Consider the following 23,913-nt stretch of genomic DNA (forward strand, 5'->3'; position numbering starts at 1 on the left):
GCCCGTGTCCTGCCCGTGCGCCAGGGCACAGGGAGCAGGGAGGGAGCACGGCCACAGCACCCGACCCAAATTGGCCAGTGAAATATTCCATAGCATGGAACGTCATGCTCACTGTACAGAGGAGGGGTGGCTGGGGAGGGGCTCTCTCTCTCTCTCTCTCTCTCTCTCTCTCTCTCTCACTTCTGGGATTGCGACTGTGGGATCTTGGTATCTCGGGGTCGCCGGCCGGGAACGGGCTGGGGGTTGCTCAGCGGGTGGGGAGCAGTTACGCTGTACATTGCCTGTTTATATATTTCTTTTTGTTTTCCCCCCATCATCGTTATTGGTCTCGTTTTATTGCCATTATTAAACTGTTCTTATCTCAGCCTGCGAGTCTCCCCTCCCCCCTCTGCTCCCCTCCCCCATTCCCAGGTGGGGGGGGAAGGGAGGGTGACCACCTGGGGGGGTTGGCTGCCCACCAGGCCCAAACCACAAGATGACCTTTCCTTTTTCAAGGTTTCACTGAGCCACTTAATTACCCTTCCTCTTGTTCACCAAAGCACCTGCAAGGCGCCTCTGGCCAAAGCTTCCTACTAGAGAAAGCAAAGTGAATCCTGCAAGGTAAGTTTGTGAAGGTACCATGTGTAAAGTAAGTACTTTTTTTTTTTTTTTAAAACACACACCCAATACTAACAGCATAAATTTAATGTAAATGTTAATTCAAGTACAGAAGTGAAACACATGATTTCAACATTAAAAATTACAACACTTAGAACTACTAGGTAGCTAATATCAAATGCAAATAAAATTAAACTGCTGTAACTACATCTGAATTAACAGCAAAAAAGACAATTTAATATGGTGATGAAACACATTGAACTAAAAATATATGATGGATCACAAGAGCTGACCGCTTTTAAGAAAAATTATTCAACTTTCTATCTTTCCATTATATTGTTTTCTGTCTACATAATATTCCTTTTTCACAAGCATTTTTCAGACAAAACAGCTTACAAGCACTACTTGCATAGGTGAGGCCCTTATATTCTTAATATATGCCACGTGTCCTATTCCTTGACCAGGAACGGAAACTATATACCAAATTGAAAAGGAAGATGATCTACTGTATTATTTTCAGATTTTTAAAATGAAAAAAAGGCCTTTATTTTTTGTCATTCAATAAATAAAGCACTTTACGGAATAATGCTAAATACTCACAATAAAAACAAAGATGTCTCATTCAAAACGAATTACATACACCCAATTTAAAAAATTTAAAACTATTTTCAGTTTAATGCTAAACAATGTTTTTTAAGAAGAAGATGGCCTGAGTAGAAAGTGAGCAAGCTGCTGGATAGCTACCCCAGGCAAGACGTGCTGCTTACAGGGACAGTCTGGATTAGAGCAAGGCCTCTGAACTTGGAAGCACGCATGTCCCAACAGAGAGGTGCTAGCAACAAGAAACACAACTGAGCGAGCTGTACATAAAAGTACATGCAGTTTGTATGTGTCAAAACAATTTTTTCCCCTTTTTTCTTCTCAAAGAAGTGTCTGAAGTACTTAACCTCAATGTTATGACTGCAGCCACGCATCTCGTGTAGCCTGATGGTACTCTGACATAGAGCCCTTCCAAATACCACTCCTCCACCGATGTAATGCTATCCCAGAAGCAAAGATTTCATTGGGCATCTTCTTCCTATAAAATTCTGCATCAGGTTACATAAACAAATCTGAGCGTGGTATTTAAATTCCACATTATGGATGTTTATGTATGAAAAGGCAGGGTTTCTAGGGGGGGGTGTTTTCGGGTTTTTGTTGGTTTGTTTATTTCTTTAATGCTTGCTTAAGATTTATTACTTACAACAGAAGCTATAAAAATTCTGCACGAAGCTCAAAATACGAGAGTAGGAATTGTAGCAAATTATTTCAACACTAAAAATAAGCTACTGTTGTATAAACTATTACAGGTAATAAAACTTTTAAACAAAATATCTTTTCAAAACAAATTTAATCACGCTAACCTCAACCATTTAACATTTAATTTCACTAATCTTTAAAGTGACATGTTTAATACACACATGTGCTTTGAATAATTATTCATCAATAAACATGTAATGTGAATTTCCAGTAATTATGTATCCATGTGGTGTTCTTTTTTCCCTTTTGTGGCAAGATCCAAAGCAACAAATTCCAAACTTCTTCAGGGAAATTCAAGCCAAATAGGGTATACAGTTGGCTGCAGAAAAAGAGGGGGAAGGGGGGAAGAAACAGACTTTTGATTTCAGCAAACATACTGCATTACCTATTCCAACACAGACTTAACTATTAACAGAATTTAAGATAATGATGTAATGAAAGCAATCACAGTCTTATGCCAATGCTGCATTCATCCCTTTCCTCTGCACTCCTAATACTAACTTAAATCATTAAGGAATTTAGTCAACACTTCAAGCAACATCAGAAAGGACCTACTAAAAAAAGAGAAATTAAAAATTAGAACTTAATCTCAAGAGATTTTTCCTAAGAGCCTTATACTTTTTAAAAAAGCATTCTTCAGTACTGAACATATATATATAGGCTGAGAAAATATTTATTTTTAACCAAAATTTAATAGTTTGTGTTCAGTGGAAGTAAAACAAAGGGTCATTATTGTAGAGATGACAGCTTTAATGTGATTATTAGATCACTGTTCTGAGTTGTTGTTATATATAACAACTTAATACATCATACATATCATAGTAGCAGCCTTTCATATTGCATACTTAACACTTTAGATCCCAGTGTACTATTAACCAAGTTCTGTCCCACATACACTGCATGAACAAAATCCAACTTCATTGCTGTCATCAATGGACTAGAAATGGGCCCTAAATTCAGACCTGTTCTGAAGTGACCGACTCTACTCAAGTCAGCCAAGTTACTTCATGGATAAACACAGTCCAACATTTCTTACTTATTTTTCTCCAATTTCTCCTACACAGATCCAGATTTACAAATTTATGTTCCCTGTTTGTAAGCAACAGCAACAGAAAAGTAACTGAATCCTCAGAACAAATCCTGGCTAACTCAGATTAGAAACTTCCAGCAGTAAGGTTAACACTGAGTATAGATTTAATGCTATTTTCAAACTGCCTTATAAACTTTTAAAAATCAATCTCATAACATTCAGAGAAGATGGTAATCCCCATTTTAAAAAAATGAGGCCTCAGAAGTGACAGACATCCACACTTAAATTCATCCACAATAGCATATTTGAAAAAAGAGAACATTTACCCTTGTAGAATAAAATGCAGAAATTAAAAATAACGCTTTTTTGCAAATCAGAGGAGACATTACTCTTTTACATGAAACTAACTACCCAAAGAAACAGCCCACGTCACTAGTGTAGTAACTACTCCACTGCTGAACATAAATTTAACACCAAGTTGGAAATGCAAGTAATTCAGAAATGACTGAATGTCTCAGTCATTTTCAGAGTGAAAAACATAACCTTCCCTTGTGCTGCACAATCCACATGAACTGGGTGATTCACCAGCTGGTCTACAGCAGTAGAGCTATGGTGGTCTTTGGAATAAATAAATAAAATAATAATAATAAAAAAAAAAAAAGACTGGACATACTATTTTTACAAGCCTTCTCAGAGGTGTGGATGTGGGCAAATGACTTTGAGACCAATTTTTCCAAGAAACAGCACAGCGAAGATAACGTCTTTGAGGGGGTAAAAACCTACACCAAATACAAACCCAGGAGGTTTACTTACCTCTACTATCCCACTATGCTGCATTCAGGGACAGCAAAGTTATATATGCTTGCTCGGGGGCTGTGATAAAAACCATTATGTGTAAGTCATCAGATAAATATTTAAGATTTCTAAATTCATAGTATTAAGGAACATCTTATACTACATTCTGAGCTCTTCTAAAAATCACTAAAAAACCAACACACACTCAATCACAAGTTATCATCTGTACTTGCTAAACAAAGCCAGCAATTTCTGTATTTATTTAAATTTCTTACATTTTGTACCTGGCTGTTGCTTGTTCCAACAGCAATATAGTTAATTTTGATAAATCAAACCAAGGCAGTGTTGAAGTAAAGAAAACCCTAAAACGAAACAGTAAAATAAAAACATTTCAACTGAACTTTGAGTTTAATGTCTGAAGTCTAAGACAGCAGTCCACTCATACATGTGTTCCAAATCCGAGACGCTGAGTACACACTCTTGTACTACTTTATGTAAGTTTTACCCTTGACTTGTAAATTGCTACTGTATGCAGTACTTAAGCAGCTCAAACAAGTGAATGCATAGTAGTAGGATACAATAATTGCTCTGCCTGTTTCAGTAGTTTACTATAAACATTCTACGTGGGTAAACTGGAATTAATTTGTTACATGCTATAGTTAGTTCTTAAAATGTTTTTCCTTGTTTCAGAAATTTATTGGTCTATTTTCTTCTAAATTCTTTCTGCTAAATACTTTTAAATACTCTCTTCTACCTAAAAATTAATTTCTTAAATTGTGTCTCAATGAGATGCCACATGGAATAGCATGTGTGAGTGAACAAAGAATACCCTGTTGTGGAATACATGTCTAAAACCTGGCAGATCCCCAAAACTGAGGAAACTTCACCAAAACTTCTTCCTCATCACCCTTAAGTCAGACTCAGGAGGGAGAGAACTCCCTAGGACTCAGCCTTTGCTACAGAGGGTGTTATCTTAAGGCCTAGAAAAAGGTTCTGACATCTTCTGTTACCTCCTTAAACCAGTGGAATTCCACCTGCAGTAACTGAAAACAAAACAAAAACCCAAAACCCCAACCATTCTCTGAATGGTTCCCTTTTCTAAGCTTCAGATGTTTACTCTTACTGAAGAAAGGAAGGTGGAAGTTCTCCTACAATTCAGCACACATCTATGCAACTTCGAGTTCTCTTCTGCCTACGCTTTGAAGTCATCTGGATGAGCCAGCTTGATTCCATAAGCTACAAAGCTACACTACTGATGCAAACGACCTGAATGATAAATAATGCCTCCTATTGTGGGATTGACTAGGCACTAACACTGCTTCTGGACCAGAGGTGGAACGTAGAGCCTGTGTTAATTAGCACAACTCTACAGTCTCCAAACGGGAGCTGCCTCGCATCTAGTCAGCATCAAGGACAGGCAATATGTTTTTTTAACTGGATACCACATTTAACAGCCAAGCATCATTTTGCAAACAGCACTAAGGTGTTGTGTAACTTCTAAAGACACAGACTTATTTGTGTCAAAATGAGATTCAAATTAATGGAAAAGGTACTGATTTTTTCTATGGGATATTCAGGTTTTTTCCTATTCTGGATCCCTACCCCCAGCTCCCATCCCCCAGTATTCACATTCTGTAACTTCAACATGTAGCTCTGCCCCTTCTCACAAAACATACCAACATGCAACATCCATGTATTTAAACAAGCCTGAATTTTTTCAATCCCTTGACACATTCATGATTTATCTAATAAGATTAAAATGTAGCTTATTCATCTTTTAGTGAAGTCATAGCTTTCTGTATTTCCTCCAAGCATCATTTTCAAAATATTCAGGTGACACCAAGTGGTTAATTGTTGTACTGCTGTCTGTTCAGGACTACTGACTGTATGCAGTAGCAACCAAGTATTCTGTTATGTGAAAGTAAATACAGAAATATGTATCACCAAAAAAAAGCCAGCAGAGTGCTTTGATATTATTAACTGTAACAGTCCAATTTTAAAATTCTATCAAAGCAGCCCTTTCTCACTTACCTTAGTCTGCTTATATGCTTTAAAAATACTTACGCACATAATCAAAAATTAAATAGGCAAAAAAATTAAGTTACTGTAAGAAAAGCTACTTACCAGAAGGAATTATTCCCTGTGTCATCTTTAAATACTCATGCTTATAGTAAGTTGCTTCCAAGAAGAAACACAGACTTTTCTCAAAATCACCGCTGCTTATTAAAAAACCAAAACAAACCAACAAAAAAAACACAAATCCCACAACACATGCATCCATACAGCATCATTAAACAAACCATACAAAAGACACTTCAGTGAGAAGGAGGGATTCTCTGGCACAACTAGCAACTCTTCTTTAGTTGTAGATGCCTCTTTCAACATAGTGTTGGAACAAAAATAACTTCTGTAGATAGGGAAAAGAAAATCTGGTTCTAGGCTCCTTATGGCTATGCTTCAGTATCACAATACCAACACCAAAAAGAGGGTGTTTATCAACATGAAGGAGGTGTATCTTTCAAAAGTCTGCCATGTATGTGTGCCTTGAAAGAGGGTTTTGCACGCGCTGTACAGGGCCAAATCCTCAGAAACAAGAATCCACAGAAGCCATCAAAAGTTTTATAGTTCAAAGACAACAAGACAATATTACTAGCACCAGGCCATTAGGTGGACAGCTTTTAAAAAAACAAACCTGGGATTTAGGAATTCTGCTAAGAATTCACATTAATTGTAATCATATGGCACACAGCGTGCTAGAAAGCTTTAAAACACTGTTAATTTAAATTTACCTTAAAATGTTTTCCATAGAGCACTCTTAACTATAACTGGAGAGATAATCTCAACACATACTTTCTTAATATTTTTTAAACTTATTTGCATTCTGCACTTGACCACAGATGTGAATAATCATTCTTAGTCTATTTTTTTCTAATTGTTTTGGCAATTATTTCCCATAGAAGTATAGGAGAAAAAATATTATCACTAGATAATTCTATCTCTTAGCCACAAAAGGGGCAGGTATGCATGGTCAGGTATAGAACTTGAAGCTGTCTTCATTCTTTAAAGGAGAGCCTCACACCACTATTTCGAGTTTAACATCCTTTTTATCTTTTGTGTTCAAGAAGACATGGGTTATAAAGGTAGGGCCCTAATTTTTATAGCTAGAAAAATTGGAAACCGACGCTCAACCAGCAAAACGCTGCCCATTGTGTGTACAAAACCAGGCATAGATAAAATAAATAAATCTCATCACTTTGAACACCTGAAAATATCACCTTCTGGAGATGACCTACTAATGCAAACCAAACATCACTGCTAAAGTGGAGACAATGTATAAGGCTTTTCATTTTGGAGAGTCTTCTTCCTCTAAGACCTCTTGGTCATGCAAAATCAAAACAAAGGAGAAGCAAGATTCGAAGCAAGAAGAAAAAGCTTGTTTACATTTCAGTCATGCATTTAAAAAAAAGGCATCATAGTCCAAGCCTGAAATAAGTCTGCTACAAACTCATCCAAAAGAAAAATCTCACCACAGCCTAAGTATCAAGAAACTTCCAGAACAAATGCTAAGTATCAGTATGAGGAAGAGAAGGATGGGAACGCTATTTTAACAATTTTCTATCAGCAGTAGCTTTTCCAATCCACCAAAACTAGAATAGGTGAGGGAAAAAAAAAAAAAAAATAGAAGGGGAAAAAAAAATAAAGAAGGGAATATAATGGAACAGAAAATTCTTTTTTAAAGCATTTCTCAGGAACAGAAGCAGTCATCACTAACACAGGACTCCAATTACCTTTCAGTTACTATTTCTGCTTCTATTTCCCTGAAAATTTAGTTTCACTGAGCCAAAATTAAGAAGTAAAAGCATTTTAATAAACACTTCTTTATCTGTTCTCATTTCTCCTCCTTACATTCCTGAAGCAGAATCAAGCTCTAAATCTTGTGGATGCAGTCCTGAGCTCTGTATGCATGCACTGCTAACCAGAAGAGGATTATTTACTGTATTATACGATCTCACTGTGCTTGTATCCAGAGCTGACTCTACTGCATCACCAAGTCTGATGCCTCAGACACTGCCTGGCTCAAACACAGTAGGCACTATCCCCAGAGAATGCCACTCCTCTCATGCCTCAAAGCCCATCGCTTAAGGAGGCTGATATTCTAAACTAGAATGTGAAAAAACACAGTAGTCTATTAATAAACAGAAATAACATTAATTGAAGCACCACCTGTTTGAATTTCCTAGACATTATAAGAAACTTGGAAAGAACTTGCCTACCACCACTCCAAAAACAAAAATACTCCCTCCCAAACAACTTTGGCATTGCTCCCATTATTAATAAAAACCAAAAAACCCCACAAACCAAACAAGAAGAAAACCCACAAGCCAAAAAACCCCCAACTGTCTACACACAATCAGATAAGAAATTAGTTTGTACTATCTGAACAAGCCTATCCTCCCCAATGTAATTCTTCACAGGAAGAAAAATTAAGAAAAAAACCCCTAAACCTCTGGCTCTAAGACTCATTAGAAACATTTTTTGTAGTGACAGAAAGATATTTATGATGTTCTACAAAAGACTAGGAAGAATTCATTTCATGATACAGCATCTACTAATCTAGTCATGCTGAAAGAAACCATGCAACAAACACACAAGAACATTACTCAGCAGAACAGAGAAATTATGTGATCGTTCATAATACTTGCAAAATTATAAAGATCAGTCCTATCTCAATCTTCAAATACACCAGGATGTAAAGACCAGAAAAAGAGCTAACCAAGCAGAAAAGAAATCGTTCAAAAGAACAAGTGGAATAGATTATACAAAGCTTTCCCTGTAAGTATGAACAGTTTTCAAACCATCATGGTACAGCTCTGTAACAGCCTTCACATCTGAGTACCAAAGAGCCAAAATTCTGATTTCTTTAAGGATGAAGTTTGATCTGATGATGAACAACCTGGCACTAGAAATCAGTTCTGTGTTCTGAATGTTCTGAAAAATGCTGGGCAGGAACTAGATGGCAAAAGTGCTACGCTTTGTATTATTTAAGTATTTCACATTATAAAGCAACAGGGATAACACAGAACTGCAGTGATCTGTCATCTTAGTTATAAAAATATTTTACCATAGCTTTTTATAATATAATAACTTCCATTTTCTAGTAGTTGCATTATAATTTTAAGAAATGGAGTATATATAAGTGAATATGCTACACTCAGAAAGTAATTAATAACTGTATCCGTATTTTCTCCCATTTTCTGGTTAAGAAAAATGACAGCACTCTTTAACTAAAGAGAATACATGTAGAATCATGTAATGACACTCTGATATAGCCTTCAGAATATCTATAAAGAGGAATAAAAAAAGCTTCCCGAACCCACTTATTTATCTGAACATGGATCTACCACTTCTTTTTCTCTGACAATAAATCAAGAACACAGCCTTTCAAATAAATTTTCAGCACCATAATCATTATGCAGATGACCTTATACATAAGTCAATTTACACATCATCTAGTTGTTCTTCATAAATCACTACAGTAGATAAACCTAATAAAAAATAGCTCTAGCACTGCACTGTATAGATGCTCACAGTGTTTCATCAGTGCTCTCACCTGATCATCCAGATGCAGATGACTATACAAGAAACAATCCTTCTGTAGACTAACTTACACTTTATATAAAGATAACACACAGAAACCAAGATATATACACAAAGCACAATCTTAAACTTTTCTAGCTTCAGTTCTTAAGAACTAATTGAAAGTGTTTATGCTTACCTAGATGCAGAAGTGTGAACTGTGCTGCCAACTCCTTTGCACCTTCTACTGTTGTACAGAGTTTGTCTGGCATGAAATAACTCTGGGAACCATCTGCAATACTAGGAATGAGCACCTTGTACACCAAAAGTATTTTCCCATCCTGACTTGTGGTTGAATATAAATAGTATTCTGGCGGTGCCCAGTTATTTTTATTGCAAAAATAATCCAGGTGCATTGCTGCAGAACTGAAGTGACTGGATTTTAAAGAATACATGCTAATTGGAGTAAGCTTTATTCCTGGGAAAAACGGGTATGTGCACCTTTCAACTTCAGGGGGGCCTGGGCTGTGCTGACCATTAAGACGAACCGAAAGGCTTGCTGGTTTCCCTAAAGATTTTTGATGGCCATCTCCTTTGTTGGGGAACCCTAGCAGATTTTCAGAACCAGGACTTAAGTAACCATTAAAATGTTGCTTCCAAGCACTTTCTTTGTTAACTGGCTTAGCCAGTGTTACCTCAATACTGGCTCCATCAATGCACTTTCCATTCATTATAGACATAGCAGTAACTGCATCTTCGCGGTGGAAAAAATGAACGAAAGCATAGTCTCTCAGCTTCTTTACACGTTCAACTACTCCTGGCTTGAACTTGTTGAATTCAGCTTTAATTGTGTCCTCTGTAGTAGATATCATTAAATTTCTTACATATAATACTTTAACTCTCTGCATTGTTTCTTCATCAACTTCTTTCTCAGGATCTGCCCAGTCTACCTGAATAGTATGACCCCAGAGCTGGAATGTTCCTACAGCAAAGAAGCATTACATCAATAAGAAATATGCAAAGGAAGACAAAATCATTCTTACTGACTACCTCTACAAAAAGCAAATATGATGCATGTCACGTGAAATGGGGTTTTGTTGCCTGCATCTACTCAAGCAAAATATGTAAAATACTGCTACCCAAAATTATTACAGAAGACTCTGAAAAAATGCAAAGATTCAAAATCTGTACCCTTAGACTTCACTGAGCACCATAAGCTGCCAAAAGACTTCATGGGACATGCATATATAAAGCAACCATAAGCAACACAGTATTTTACTACTTAGTAAACACAGCCTTTTTAGCACTACCACTTTAAAAAGTAAGGTCACCACCTGGAAAAAGTCATCTGAATGTATATGCACTAGCCCAAGCCTTACTTTACATTGCAGCAGACACCAAAATCATAAACTAAAAAAAAAAAAAAAACAAAAAACACCACCTTGTTACTCATTTCAAGCCGATATTTTGCATGTCACCCGACTAGTCTATTTTACATTCAGTGATGTGGCCATCTTTCTCCCATTACTTTGCAAGGCCTATGTAAGTCTTAGGTAACATTCCTTCCTAACACTCTAGCAGCAATTAATGTGAGACTTGCCTACATCTTAGCCTTAATAAATACACAGTTTTGTCATTCATTTCAGTAATGCCCATGCTATATTACCTATTTTAATGACTTTGCTCCTCCAACTATATTATTTAATTTCTTCCCTATTTAATTTCTCTTCTAGAATTTCCCTTTTAAACTGTACTTATTCCCTCCTCTTTCAGTTTCTTTAACCCCTTCTACTTTCCCTCCCTCAAAATATATAAAATAAGGTGCAAAGAAAAAGTAATCTTCTACTTAAGCTCTTAAAATTATTTTCTAGTAAAAGATCAAGGAACTACTTTCAAACATTTTTAAAATATGAAACATCAATAACATCACTCATGACACTCAAAATAAGGAACGCATTCCAAGTGTCATGTTTTTCAAGCTCAGCTTTAAGAGATTTCATGTGCAGGGACCAGTGCATGCCAATGAAAACTGGATGTGTGCCCAAGCAAACACATATGTTTATTAAAAAGATGTCTGCTCTTTCCTTCTCAGAACTGCTTAAATTTCAGCTTAAAACAAAAAAACAAAACCAAAATTAAAAACAAACAAACGAACAAACAAAAAATCCCAATTCATGAACTTCACACACACACCCACCCCCCACAAATCCTCTTCAGCTGAAAGGCACTACTGCAGTTTTCTAACTCTCAAAATACCTTAAAGAAAGGAAAATAGGGACAATCCACCACCCCACTTCCTGCAAAATGGAGAAAGACACTCCCCAAAAAACTCAATTTAATTACAAATAGGTTTACCTGGGATTAGCCGCCTTCTAGCCATCGCAGCTGCTCTGTGAGATTCATATTCTACAAAAGCAAAGCCACGATTTTTAGTTTTATCAGTGGCATTTGGATAAACAATGACATCCACCACTCCTTCTGTAACTTTTTTCATTTCATTTAGTATTTCTTCTTTCTTCTTTTCTTTTGGAATTGCTCCAATAAATAGTCTGCAGTTGTCCAAGCTTACGCAGACACCAATAAATTTCCCTGGACGAATTTCGTAATTATTAAGAATCTTGATGGCTAGCTGGGCTTCCTCTTTGGTAGTATACATCACAAAAGCATAGCCTCGATTCTCACCACTGAATTCCATCATCAGCCTGAACTCATAGATCTTCCCGGCTCTCTCGAAAACGGGAACTAACTCATCTTCATACATATCACGAGGAATCTTACCCACAAAAACTTCACATCCACGAGGTGGTGGAGGACCTTCCCAACCTGAAAATAAATTATCCAACAACAATCTTAGTACAAATGCCAGACAGGCACACTCCTCTCCCCAACATAATTTGGAGGTGGGAGTTATTTATTTTTAGTCTTAATTTAAAACTAGCATATTGTCATCCAGTAATTAGTTCTTATTTTTGTTATGTTTAAATAAAAAAATACCATAATCATGTTTTGCCCCTTATAATTATATGTCAGCAATTAATACAACTGATAAGTGATAACTGAGAAACAACATAAGCTGTATTTTTTACTCTACCATTTTAAAGTTGCAAATGTTTCTCTGCATTTCTTGCCCATATTTTAGAAAATTTGGTCAGGGTCTCAGTGCAGATTTATTTTCTTCCTTGACATCATTCAAAAGGTCCAAACATTTTGCTTCCACCTTCTCCATTCATCCACTAAAATAGGACTCCCTGTGGAAGGTGGGATATGGAGTCATCCTATCCTCAACAGTCAAAAAGACTAAACTTTTCCTCTAAAAACAGACCACAGGTTTCATGGACTGGAGCTGGATTGTAGGAAAAAAAGAAATTAAAAAAAAAAAAATTCCACAGAACAGGTGAGTCCCTAGTTCCTATCTGAAAGTTACAGGAAGATCCATGCTTCTGTCCTTAAGCAAAGGACATTCATACACTCTTTTATATCTCTGCCAGATACGCTGAAAGGTATGTTCAACATGTAAAAATCCATATATGCATTTAAAAATATGGAGTTATGGTCTGCACTACATTTTCCCAAAATATGCTTTAAAAAAAAAAAAAAAAAAAAAAAAACAACAACAAAAAAAAACCCACACCACAACCAAACAAGTCAGACAAATCAGGCAGAAGTTTTAAAGGCCGACAACCAGTTAAATCGTAACTAACAGCTTTTTCTAAAGCTTTGACATGAAAGGTTGTCTGCAGGAGAGCGAGCAAGGAATACAAAGCTGGTAGAAAAAAATAATACAAAATATGGTAAGTACTAGTATGAAATGACAAAGTATAAGGAGACAAGGTGAAAAAAAATTGCTATTGACAAGTTAAAACAAGAACATAAATATTTTACTTTGGCTTCAAGTTCAGAATAAATTATATTTAGGTGATTTTGTAATTAACGTAATTTTTTTTCCTTCATGTAAGTATCAAAGGGCACGTAATCTACTTGTGAAAAAACCTTTAACAGAATTGGGAAATTTTTGCCTTCTCACAGAATTGATTTTCATCTGTGAACTGTACACTAAGAACTACATGGTACACATGGAAGCTACCAAGGGATCAGAATTGACATGCATTTGAAGCCACATTGCCATGGCTTAACTAGGAAAAAGTCTGGCTCTGTTCCACAAAGCATTCAACATCTTCACCATTCTCAGCTTTATAAACATTTATGACTACTTCAGCTGAGATCTGACAGGACATGGCAATAACACAGTTTGCACGCTAGCGCTGCCGTCACTCACACTGTGGCAGTCAGTTGCCCACATAAAAAAGCACAGACCAACAGTACACCATTGAGGAGCTCAAAGACAAAAGCAACTGCACAGGACAAGAAGGGAAGAGGGACTGGTAACTGATTAAAGTGACTCTCAGTAAGTAAACGCCACCTACCATGCAAAAAGCCACCCTTCTAATTTTAAAACTGCATACTAACTTATCATTACAGCACATCACTGCCAACTGCAAGTAAGTTATGACTCCTGATTTAGAGAAAACCTGGTCTGGGCCACATTTGCCAATGAGCGACATGTATTTAATAGAGCAAACATGGAAACAGTTAACCAAAAGCACCATCCCTCAAGTAGTTACCAAGTGACCACAGAGTTTCCTTGACTGGGTACTTGATTTATCATCTAAGGTCTAGTCAAGCGGTCCGTGCAGCGGGTGGGAACTGGCTGACAGGCACCACCCAGAGGGTGGTAGGAAATAGCTCCTTTTCAAACTGGCACCCTGTCCCATGCGGGGTCCCCCAAGGATCCACGTTGAACCCAACACCGGTTAATATCTCCATAAGTGATCTGGAAGATGGGATCAAGTGTGCCCTGGTGGGGTTTGCTGACGCTACCAAACTGAGTGGGGGAGTGGACACTTTGGAAGGGAGAGCCACCCTGCAGGAAGACCTGGATGGGCTGGAACACTGGGCTAACGAGAACCTTATAAAGTCCAAGGACAAGTGTAAGGTCTTGCACCTGGGAAAACATAATCCAGGAGCGCAGCACAGGCTGGGATCTGCCTGGCCGGGGAGCAGCTCTGTGGAAAGGGACAACGAGCTCAACATGAGTGACCAGCACGCTGCAGCGGCAAAGCCAGCCAACGGGATGCTGGGCTGTATCAACAAGGGCATCACCAGCAGAGATAAGAAACCATCAACCCACTGCACTCAGAGCTTGTCAGGCCACCCCTGGAATCCTGTGTTCGGTTTGGTCCCTGCTACACAAAAAAGCCGAGGACAGGCCAGAGAGGGCCAGAGGAGGATCACAAAGATGACCAAGGGCCCGGGAAGCCTGTCATGTGAGGAAAGGCTGAGAGCACTGGGTTTGTTCAGCCTTGAGAAGAGAAGGCTTAGGGGAGACCTTATCACCACGTCCCAGTATTTGAAGGGTGGCTAGAAAGAAGATGGAGACTCCTTCTTTACAAGGAGTCCCATGGAAAAGATGAGGGGTAATGGCTACAAGTTATTCCTGGGGAAATTCCGATTGGACCCAAGAGGAAAATTTTTCACAATGAGAACAATCAGCCACAGGAATAATCTCCCCAGGGAAGTGGTGGATTCCCCAGCGCTGGACAGGGTGCTGGGCCATCTTGTATTCTACGATTGATTCTATGATCACTGGATGATAGATTATAGGATTATTTTTTTGCAGCAGTTCAAGGAATGAAACTTCAATTCACATTATAGTTAAAATCCTCTCACTGTTAGTGAGGTCTATGCCATCTCAAATTTTCTTCCCTGTAATTCTAATGACTTACATGCCTAATGACATCATTATGTCTGCAGCAATATAAGCAAAGGACCCAAACAAAGCACTGAAAATTCTTTTTTTTGACTTTTTTTTTTTTTCCACACTACACTCTACAGATACATTTCCCTCAAGTGGCATAAACTCAACAAAAACTGTGCCACTGCCAATTGAGGTGGAAAAAAAAAAAAAAGTCAATTCTCAGGGTAATTTTGAGCCTTGCTCTGGATAACGTGCCAGTCAGGTAAACACGATGGTAACAGTAAAACAGAGCTGACAGTAAGACTCACTTGGCAGCAACACAAGTTTATAGAAACCACATCTTAAACAAGCAAAACTGGCAGTGAAACTCTTAATTTACAAACAGTTATTGCAATTTCTTTCAAGACATCTCAAATATTCAAGTCTCACCTGGCCTAGAAAACCATTTATAGTAGTAACTTTGGGTAATTTCCAGCCTAAGCAAGTATGAAAATACATGAAGATTTAAAGGAGAGGTATATAATTAATGTCAGTAAACAGATTTATGGAAGATACACCTTGTCAAACACATCCAGTTTCAGAAAAAATTAACAAATTTCATTAATGAAAGTAATTTTACCAGTACACTTAATCCTGCCTAATGTTCTAATTAGAAATCATAACAGAAAAAAAATATTAAATAATTTCAGAACTGGCTGAGCCCTCAGGAAGGTCAGTGACACCCTGCAGTTCTTTTTCCAGTTCCACTTTCAAAGTAATTTCACAGGGCTTCCTCTGGCTGTTTTACATAGGCTAGTAAAAGTATGTACAGAATTTTAGACAGTAAAAACTTCTGAAGTAATTTTGATGCAGCTGTATCTTAAACTACCTGTAACAATAAGCAATACAGTTCATGCTTACGAGCCTGACTTAAAGATACAGGATCACAGGCCACAAGTGAGAACAAACTGAAAAAGCAGCACAAAGATCTTTCCTTCTTTCCGTTTGTGTAAGTGCATAATCTGACTCAAAAAGAAGAGTTACTGTACTCCATGTGATACAACCAGGCCTAATGGCAAAATTCTTCTACACTGCTGATGTCAACAACACTGGAAAAACTATTCAAAAATAAAAGAAATGCTCATAAAGATTTAAGGCATTTGATTCATTTCATCAGAATAACAAGAAACGTTAAAATAGAGATAACCGACACAGCATTATTACAAGAATTAAAGGTATTAGATCTTTCCTCAAGAAAACTAAAAAAAAACCTACTTCAGACTGGAAATAAAGCCCAAACTCAGCAGGAAAGATGCTAACTATTTTAACAAGCTAAGTGTAGGAGTAGATAATCCCACCTTTTAAAGTTCTCAAAACCAAACCCACATACTTTTCTGAAAATGTGCTTTCATCAAAAAAAGTCATCAGGCTCAACACAATAATAACTGAGCATGAAGTAAATGCGTAAGATGCACAGAAGTTCAAACTAAATGATCTAGAAGCCACTTATTAAAATATTATTGAGGAGAACAAAATGACATTTTGGTAGGGAAAAAACCCCAACATAAAAGTTAACTCTTGAATAGGGGAATAACGACAAGACAATTAGGAAGAAAAGTATGTATCTACTGAAATATTCTTCCTCTGTTCAAGCATCTTCACTCAAAACAATAATGAATTCCAATCATTTGGGTTTTATCCATTTATTTCATAAATTTTTGGCCTTTGCAGCACAAGACAAACCCACTAGTTTCCAGCATTTGTATAAGCATGGATTAAAGTCAAATGATCTTGCAATATCTGTCCTACTTAAAACTAAGTCATTTAAATTTATTTTGGAAAGCAGATTTGAAGTGCTGAACAAAGGCTTTTCCTGCCACTACCTGTGAGAATTACTCGTTTTCTATAAACTAAATCTGCACCAGTTTCAGCAAAAGTATTGTAGCAGGGGATAGGGCTATTTCAAGAGATTTATTATTGCTAAGTTACTTAATCATGGTATCAGACTTGGTTTTGAAATAGTATTTAATACACAATAAAAAATTAAGTCTTACAACGTAGTAACATCCTGAAAAATGCTTACTAAATCAAATAGTCACTGCTTCCAAATTGCAATGTACATATTCCATATGCCGCAGGACTTAATTATACTTTTTTTTGTCATTAACTGTAGTGAAAATATAATTGGGCATATAGAAAAACATTTCAGTGACAAAGTAGTTTTCACTGCAGCTATAACTTCCCAGTTCAAGTGTGCAAGTCTCCCATTTACACTGTGACAATACATCCCAAACCACCATAAATTAAGCAAGATGATGACTGTAGTTTTTATAGCATCAATACAATCTGTCATTCTCTGAGATTTTTATCAACTGTTATTTTCTGTTTACACATGGATGCATACTCAACAATTTCTGTTTGAAAGAACAGTAACACATGAATAATAAACTCTGACTGTTGTACTTTACTGTTAAAAACATATCCAGTGGATGAGCTCCAGTAGCTCATCATTTATCAATTTTTATTCTCTGAATAGTTGGGGCGGGTATGTTAGATATGAAGTACAGATTAGTCAACTCTGAAAACAAAATGAGTTTGATTACCTTCACTGGTGCTATCTCAGAGGCCAGAGGTGTGTTAAAAAAAAAAACAAAAACAAAACAAAAAAAAAAAAAAAAAAAAAAAAACTTAGCCAATGCATGCAGCAAGACAAGAAATAAAGCAGGTTACACCTGCTGTTACCAATTTGGTTTTCCCTTCTGTGCCACTACATGTTTTCAAGAGTGTTCTCAGTCATACGGAACACACTCAGTATTTTCAGCTCCACATTTGTTTTGCTGCTTTTAGAGCTGCGACTTCTTAAACCCACCAAGAGTAAATGTTCAATGTAGTCCAGCACAAGAGACCTTAAACTGCTGGAAACTGTAAAGCGTATCAGGACCCTGTATATGTTCATTTTTCTTACACTCTTTCCCTAAGCATCTCCTACTGGTCACTGTCAAGATACAGGATATGAGACTACACAGACTTTCAGTCTGATCCAATATAGCTCTCCTTACAGAAAAAAAACTCCAACTTCATAATCTCAAAAGAAAACCTTACCTGGTGGAGGACCACCAAATTTTCTTTGCCCATTTTCTTGAACCATGCTGTATCCAGTCTTCTCCATCAGGGCCAGTAAAGCAGCCTCATTCTGAGTGCCACTTCGCATTTTGCCACATCCGTTTGCTGCAGCTTTATTTTCCTCGTGCATGTCTGCAATAGCTTCAACAAAACATGACAGATATTTCAAGATAATTCTAAGTTGTTACACATATACAGAAGCTACCAAAACACTGAAAAGCAACTTACTGAAGCGTAAAGCTTCAATCCTACATCCAACTACTATCATCTACATATTTGTCTTCAGAACAGTCTGTAGCTGTGATAATCTTGAACTTCAACCAGCAACTGTATATTCTATATTCAAACTTTCATAAGCAGTATCACAACTATTTTCTAAGTATGCTGCCCTTCAAATACAATAATGAATTCTTTCATAAACCACATTATCACAGTAGTGCAGAGACCTATATGCTACTTGAAGTGACAAATTCTACTTCCTTATTACTACATTTGATAGAAATAGCAGTGATTTTAAAACTGCATTTTAGTACAAAAATCTTAAGAAATACATTAAATCCATGCCTAATTAACAGAAAAAATTCCAATAATTCATGAACAAAAGTAACTTAATTAAAACCAATATGTAATATATCTAGGCAGAACTGTCTGGCAAAACTACAGGGTTGAAATAATCCCACCTCCGGGGTCCTTATTTTCATTATTTTATCCATTTTCACAATCTCCAAAACTAAAAAGGTTTATCAGTATGACTCTTGATGCTACTTCCCTGGCATGCCAAGATCTCATACAACAGCTTTATGTTTCTGTCATCCAGATGATGGGAAATAATCATACCAAGGAACACATCTGGCAATTACCAACTTTACTAGTCAAACCCCTAAAAAAATTAACTTTCACATCAGATTTTTTTCACTGCCTCTTTTTCCTTCCCCAATTTATGTCTTCTTTCCCCAAGATGTTATGTCTGCAATACTTAGACAAGAAATCCTCTTCAACATTTAAATACTCTGTCCAAATGGTACGTTCAATGTGCTGTAACACTCATTCTCCAAAAGAAACGCTGCCAAAAAAATCACCACCAGAAAAATAAGCTACAACTCCTGTTTGTTCTTTAATGTCCCCTATATTTTCAGCTTGCTTTATCTTCAGGATCAGGCGCCAATAAATAAAGTCCTGAGACATCAGCAGTTTATTTTTTCCAAATACAAGTTAAAACCAGCTTAAATTTCACACAAATGTTTCTTGTTAACCCACTATTATTTGCTGAACAATGAGGCTTCCCAGTTAAGGCTTCAATTAATAAAGTATCTGGAAAGCAGAGAATAAAGGAAACTAAGTCAAGGACAGTAAAGAGTGCATAAGCATTCATGTGTCTGTCTCTTCATCAGACTTCCACTACTCAAGGTACCAAGAAACCAATTATCTCAAGGAAAAAAAAAAAAAAATCTGTAAAACTCAAACTTGGTTGCACTGAACTGAACAATGCCAAAAGGGAGGGAAGAAGAGTTCAAAATCAGTTACAATTGCATCCTTTTTCTACAGTCTGAAGCTTCTCCTCTTCAGTTTGTCATTTCTGGTGCTTTTGTACTAACTAAATTATTACTTCTAGTTTGACTATCCAAATGAGCACCATTACATGTACAATATTTTACCCGACATTATTTACATTTATCTACATTATATTTTTTACCTGACAGTTGACTATGCAACCCTCCACCACTAGCAGAAACAATTAGCAAAAAAAAGCCATACATAGTAATGTATCAAATGTTACCCCACCTTTCTTTATATATGAAGGTTTTTAGATGATTGCTGGTCACACTAAGCAAGTTTTTGTCTCCATGCTATCCCCATGGTTGCTAGCCCTTTTATTCTTCACTTACACATTCCACTGAACACTACCCCATTATCTCTAACTAAAATGACTCTGTATAAATTGAAGTTTTTTAGAGGATTATACAGCGTATTTATGGAGCGATTAAGCCTCTTACACTGCCACATTTAGGCATGTTAAGCAATTATATTACTGTCCAGAGGTGGACTTCCTCCCCCTCTCCCGTAACAGCTTAGTCATTTCAAATGTGCTTTGAATCAAAGTAATAATTAAACTATTCTTCAGTGCATTCTTTTCACAACAGCCTTCATGCGACATTATAACAGACACTACACATCCCTTGATTAGAATGGTGATCGAATAAATACAACTGCAATTTCTTCCATCCCAGAAAAATACTTTTGGTGGAGATACATATGTATTTTTTCTATCAAGTTGGTGTTCATTTTGGAGCAGAAATCCGTGCAAGCAACCACTCCGGGGAATTTTATGTAATACCCATCACTGATTGTTAAAAAAACAACCCCTAAACAACTGCTGGCTTCATCAAAATGGGATTCCATAAAAGAAGCAGAGTAAAGCAGAAAAAAAATCCCCCCACAGGCAACAGCAGTAACAGCATGACCCCCCTCTGCTACAAATGGTGTTCCATCTCCTTTCAGCAAGGTTTCATGGCCTACAAACTACACGGAGATTATGTTATCAGGAAAACTCTCGGCAGTTTCAGGCCTAACAAGGTGTGGAAAGGCAACAATGAAGTTGGGGCAAGGGAGAGATAAATGAATTTTCCCTTTGTCTCACTGAGTTCGACCATCCAGCCGAGACGAACGGCATCTTTAAGCGCAGGAAGGGGACACGAGATGAAAATCGTGGGTTGATGAGGGCGCCCGCAGTGCTCCCAGAGGTGAGAAAGCACCGAGGAGCTAGGACAAGCGGCCAGCAGAGGAAGCAAGTGCACCAGGGTCAGGCCTCGGGGCGAAAACGCCACCTGAGGAGACCAGACGTCATGTAGGGCAGGGAAAGGAAAGAGAGAAGTACAGCAGTCCCAGAAATACCCTGCGCTACTCCCGCCGACTTGCGCGCTGAGGGCGGCTGCCGCGGACCCCTCTCCTCGCGGCTCCTTCCCCACACGCCCTCGTCCTCGACGCCGCCTCCGCTCTTCCCCACGGCACGGCGAGGGCCCGGGCCCGGCCCCGAACCCGAACCCGCTGCCGCTCCCAGGGAGGCGAAGGCCGCAGCAAAACCCCCCGCGAAGACCCCGTGGCCCGCAAGGAACAGTCACGGCCGGCCCCGCAGCCACAGTTTTCCCTCGCTCTGCCCCCGCCTAGCCAATCACGGAGCGGGCAGGGCGGGCACGGGCATAATCGACAGGCGGCGACAGCCAATCACAGCGAGGAAAAGGGCGGTGCCCGGCACGCGAGCGCTTTTAAAGCAGGCGACCGTTAGGTGGAAGGATACCGTCGGCGCGCGCGCGCGTCTGCGAGGGACGGCGGCAGGGCGCGTGCTGGCGGCGCCGCGTGGTCGCCCTGAGGGGGCCGAGAGCGGGGCCCCTTGCGCTTCGCCCTTACCTTGTGAGGGCCTAGCTGGTATCTTTAGTGACTTTCGGCTGCGGCTCGCTCTTACGTGGAGCGTTTGGGCCTCTGAGGCTGTGTGCCGGTCGGTCGGCGCGCGCTTGTGCTTTGGGGAGCGTTTGGTGTCGTGCAGGCCCTTGTTGGTCAGCAATAGCGAAGTGAAATACGCCTGTTTTCAATCCCTGTTATTATAATTACTATTTCAGTCTCCTGGAAATGAATCGCGTTAGCTGAACAGCTACATGCGCTTCTGATGCTTTTGGGCTTCAGGCCGTGCAGTTCCAAGCACTGCTCCTGATCTCCACCCTGAACTCCTCGGGGGTCACGGCGGCGCAGCTGCAGCATGGCACTCCGATAGGCACGTGTCAAATGTACCAGGGTCAGTACAGAGTATGGGACTAGGTTGCAAGTTCTGCAATTTGTTGTTAACGAAATGGTGTGGCCCATCTAGCAAATGATAGTCTCTCAAAGCCAAAATACTTTCACCAAATACTTTCCCTCCCTTTTCCTAAGACTTAAATGCTCAACTGTACTTATTAATAAAGCAGAGAATCAAGAAATTTTAACCAGGGGGCATGCAAATTCATCTTCCTCATATATTCCAGACCTTTTATCAATATAGTTTTAAATACATACTGCCATAAAATTGTCACGAGGTCATATTAGGCATTTACCTATTCAAGTTTGCTTGACTAATGGTGTATTTTACAAATGGTGTTTCCATTTGAAAATTCTGAATACCAAAGCTATTGCTTTCAAAATTAAATGTCACTACCTTTTCAGGTATCTGCTTGTTTTTACACCACATCTAAATCAGTCACAAAACTCTAGTAGGAATGGATTTGAGGTGTATCAAGTTCAATAAAGTTTGGGGCATTCTGACTGCAGCTCCGTGGCGCTGTTACCTTGGAGACTGCTCACTCTCTGGCAGAAAACTCCATGTGTCAGTTGTTACTGCTGGTGAAAAGTGCTGAAAGAACGCAGACAATCTCTTCTAAGTGGAAAAGAAAAACAAAACAAAACAACACAAACATAAACAAACAAAAAAACACCAAAACCCACAAACCACGACTCCTCAACATTTTCTTTGTATTGTATGCAAGTGACATCTTACTAGACGGGTTACTGTGTACAGCCATTTCTGGAGTACAAATGACTGCTTGCTGCTCTAGGATAGAGGGGCTGAACAGCTGCTCAGCTGGAAATGTTAACCAGTTCCAGCACTTAATAGCAGGAGGTCTCAAGGAAAACATACAAATTTGCCATCAGGTTTTTCACTCTATGGTATGACATAAATAAAAGAGAAAATCAAAATAACCAAAAAGTATTTAATGTATACATTATTATCTCTTATTCAACATCAGAGTCAGACATAGGAACTAAAGACTTAATTTGTTTTCTCGCTGACCTCTGCCTCTCTAAAAGAAATTTAATGATCCTTTCCTTCCTTTGTTTCCCCACATGCTAACTGGGTATCAGAGTTCTCACTACCCCCTTGCCCACAGCTGCTAGCTGCTGTTTTTTGACAGTCTTAATTGTTCAGTATAATTAGGTTTTACTAAGAACAACTGTTTCTAACCAGCATTTGTCTTGGATTTTGCTGGGGCTCGTGATAAAGTCTGAGCTGAATAGTTTGATTTCTTTTCTAATAAGGCAAGATTTACATCTGTTAACTTCAGGTCTTCAAAAAAGAGTTTGCACACCTGAAAGCTTCTCATGGCTAAATCAGAACTAGTTATTCACCTTGGCACTCTCTGAAATGTTACTTTTCTTTTATTATAACAAGCAGAATCCTCACCGAGCAAACCCTTCTGCCATTTTGAAAAGTTAGGTTTAGTTCCTTTTAACCTTTAAAGCAACGTGTAATTCTATCAAGTTGTAACAGTTGTAGGGGGGGAGCTGCCTCTCCCCTCCTCCAGGTAGGCGCTGCTCCCAGTGAATTCCACCTTGTTTTACTTTCTTCCCCTTTCTCTCACATAGTACGTGATGGCATTGTGCATTCAGAAGACAGAGCTCACTCATCTATCAGTAGCCATCGGTAAGCGTGGTAGAAGGGCAATTAACATTTTAATTCCCATTTCTAGTAGTGACAACCATTCACAGCAAAGGGACAGTTTCTCACAACTGTGATTTCTTTCTCTCTCCCCATACATATATAAATACCACTCATCCAAATCAATGCCATGTTTTAATACACTTATTTTTAATGAAGATTTATGAAAGGATGTGAAAGAAGACTAGGCCCAGAACAATGTTATTTATCAGAGTATTTAGTTTCTTGATGCTTTATTGAATCAGTACGTTAGTACGTAACTGTTTAACTTTAAAACCTGATAAATAGAAACGTATT

General features: G+C 38.3%; 1 protein-coding gene across 2 annotated transcripts; it reads right to left on the reverse strand.

Annotated features, from left to right (window-relative positions):
* Positions 1–753: 753 nt before the first annotated feature.
* On the reverse strand, positions 754–21,247 carry RBM46 (RNA binding motif protein 46). Of its 2 annotated transcripts, none has more exons than XM_033007259.2 (6): positions 21,048–21,247; positions 18,135–18,296; positions 11,654–12,121; positions 9,498–10,280; positions 3,740–3,799; positions 754–2,215 (listed from the first exon to the last, which is right to left on the reverse strand). In XM_033007259.2, the coding sequence occupies exons 2-5, from the start codon at positions 18,283–18,285 to the stop codon at positions 3,753–3,755; spliced, it is 1,449 nt and encodes a 482-aa protein (XP_032863150.1). In that variant the 5' UTR covers positions 18,286–18,296; positions 21,048–21,247; the 3' UTR covers positions 754–2,215; positions 3,740–3,752. The 2 variants fall into 2 exon arrangements, with proteins under 2 accessions (XP_032863150.1, XP_032863151.1); XM_033007260.2 differs by lacking the exon at positions 21,048–21,247 and adding an exon at positions 19,938–20,018.
* Positions 21,248–23,913: the final 2,666 nt, after the last annotated feature.

This window comes from Tyto alba, unplaced genomic scaffold (genome assembly GCF_018691265.1).
Source record: "Tyto alba isolate M040663 unplaced genomic scaffold, T.alba_DEE_v4.0 Super-Scaffold_6, whole genome shotgun sequence".
NCBI classification, from domain to species: Eukaryota; Metazoa; Chordata; class Aves; order Strigiformes; family Tytonidae; genus Tyto; species Tyto alba.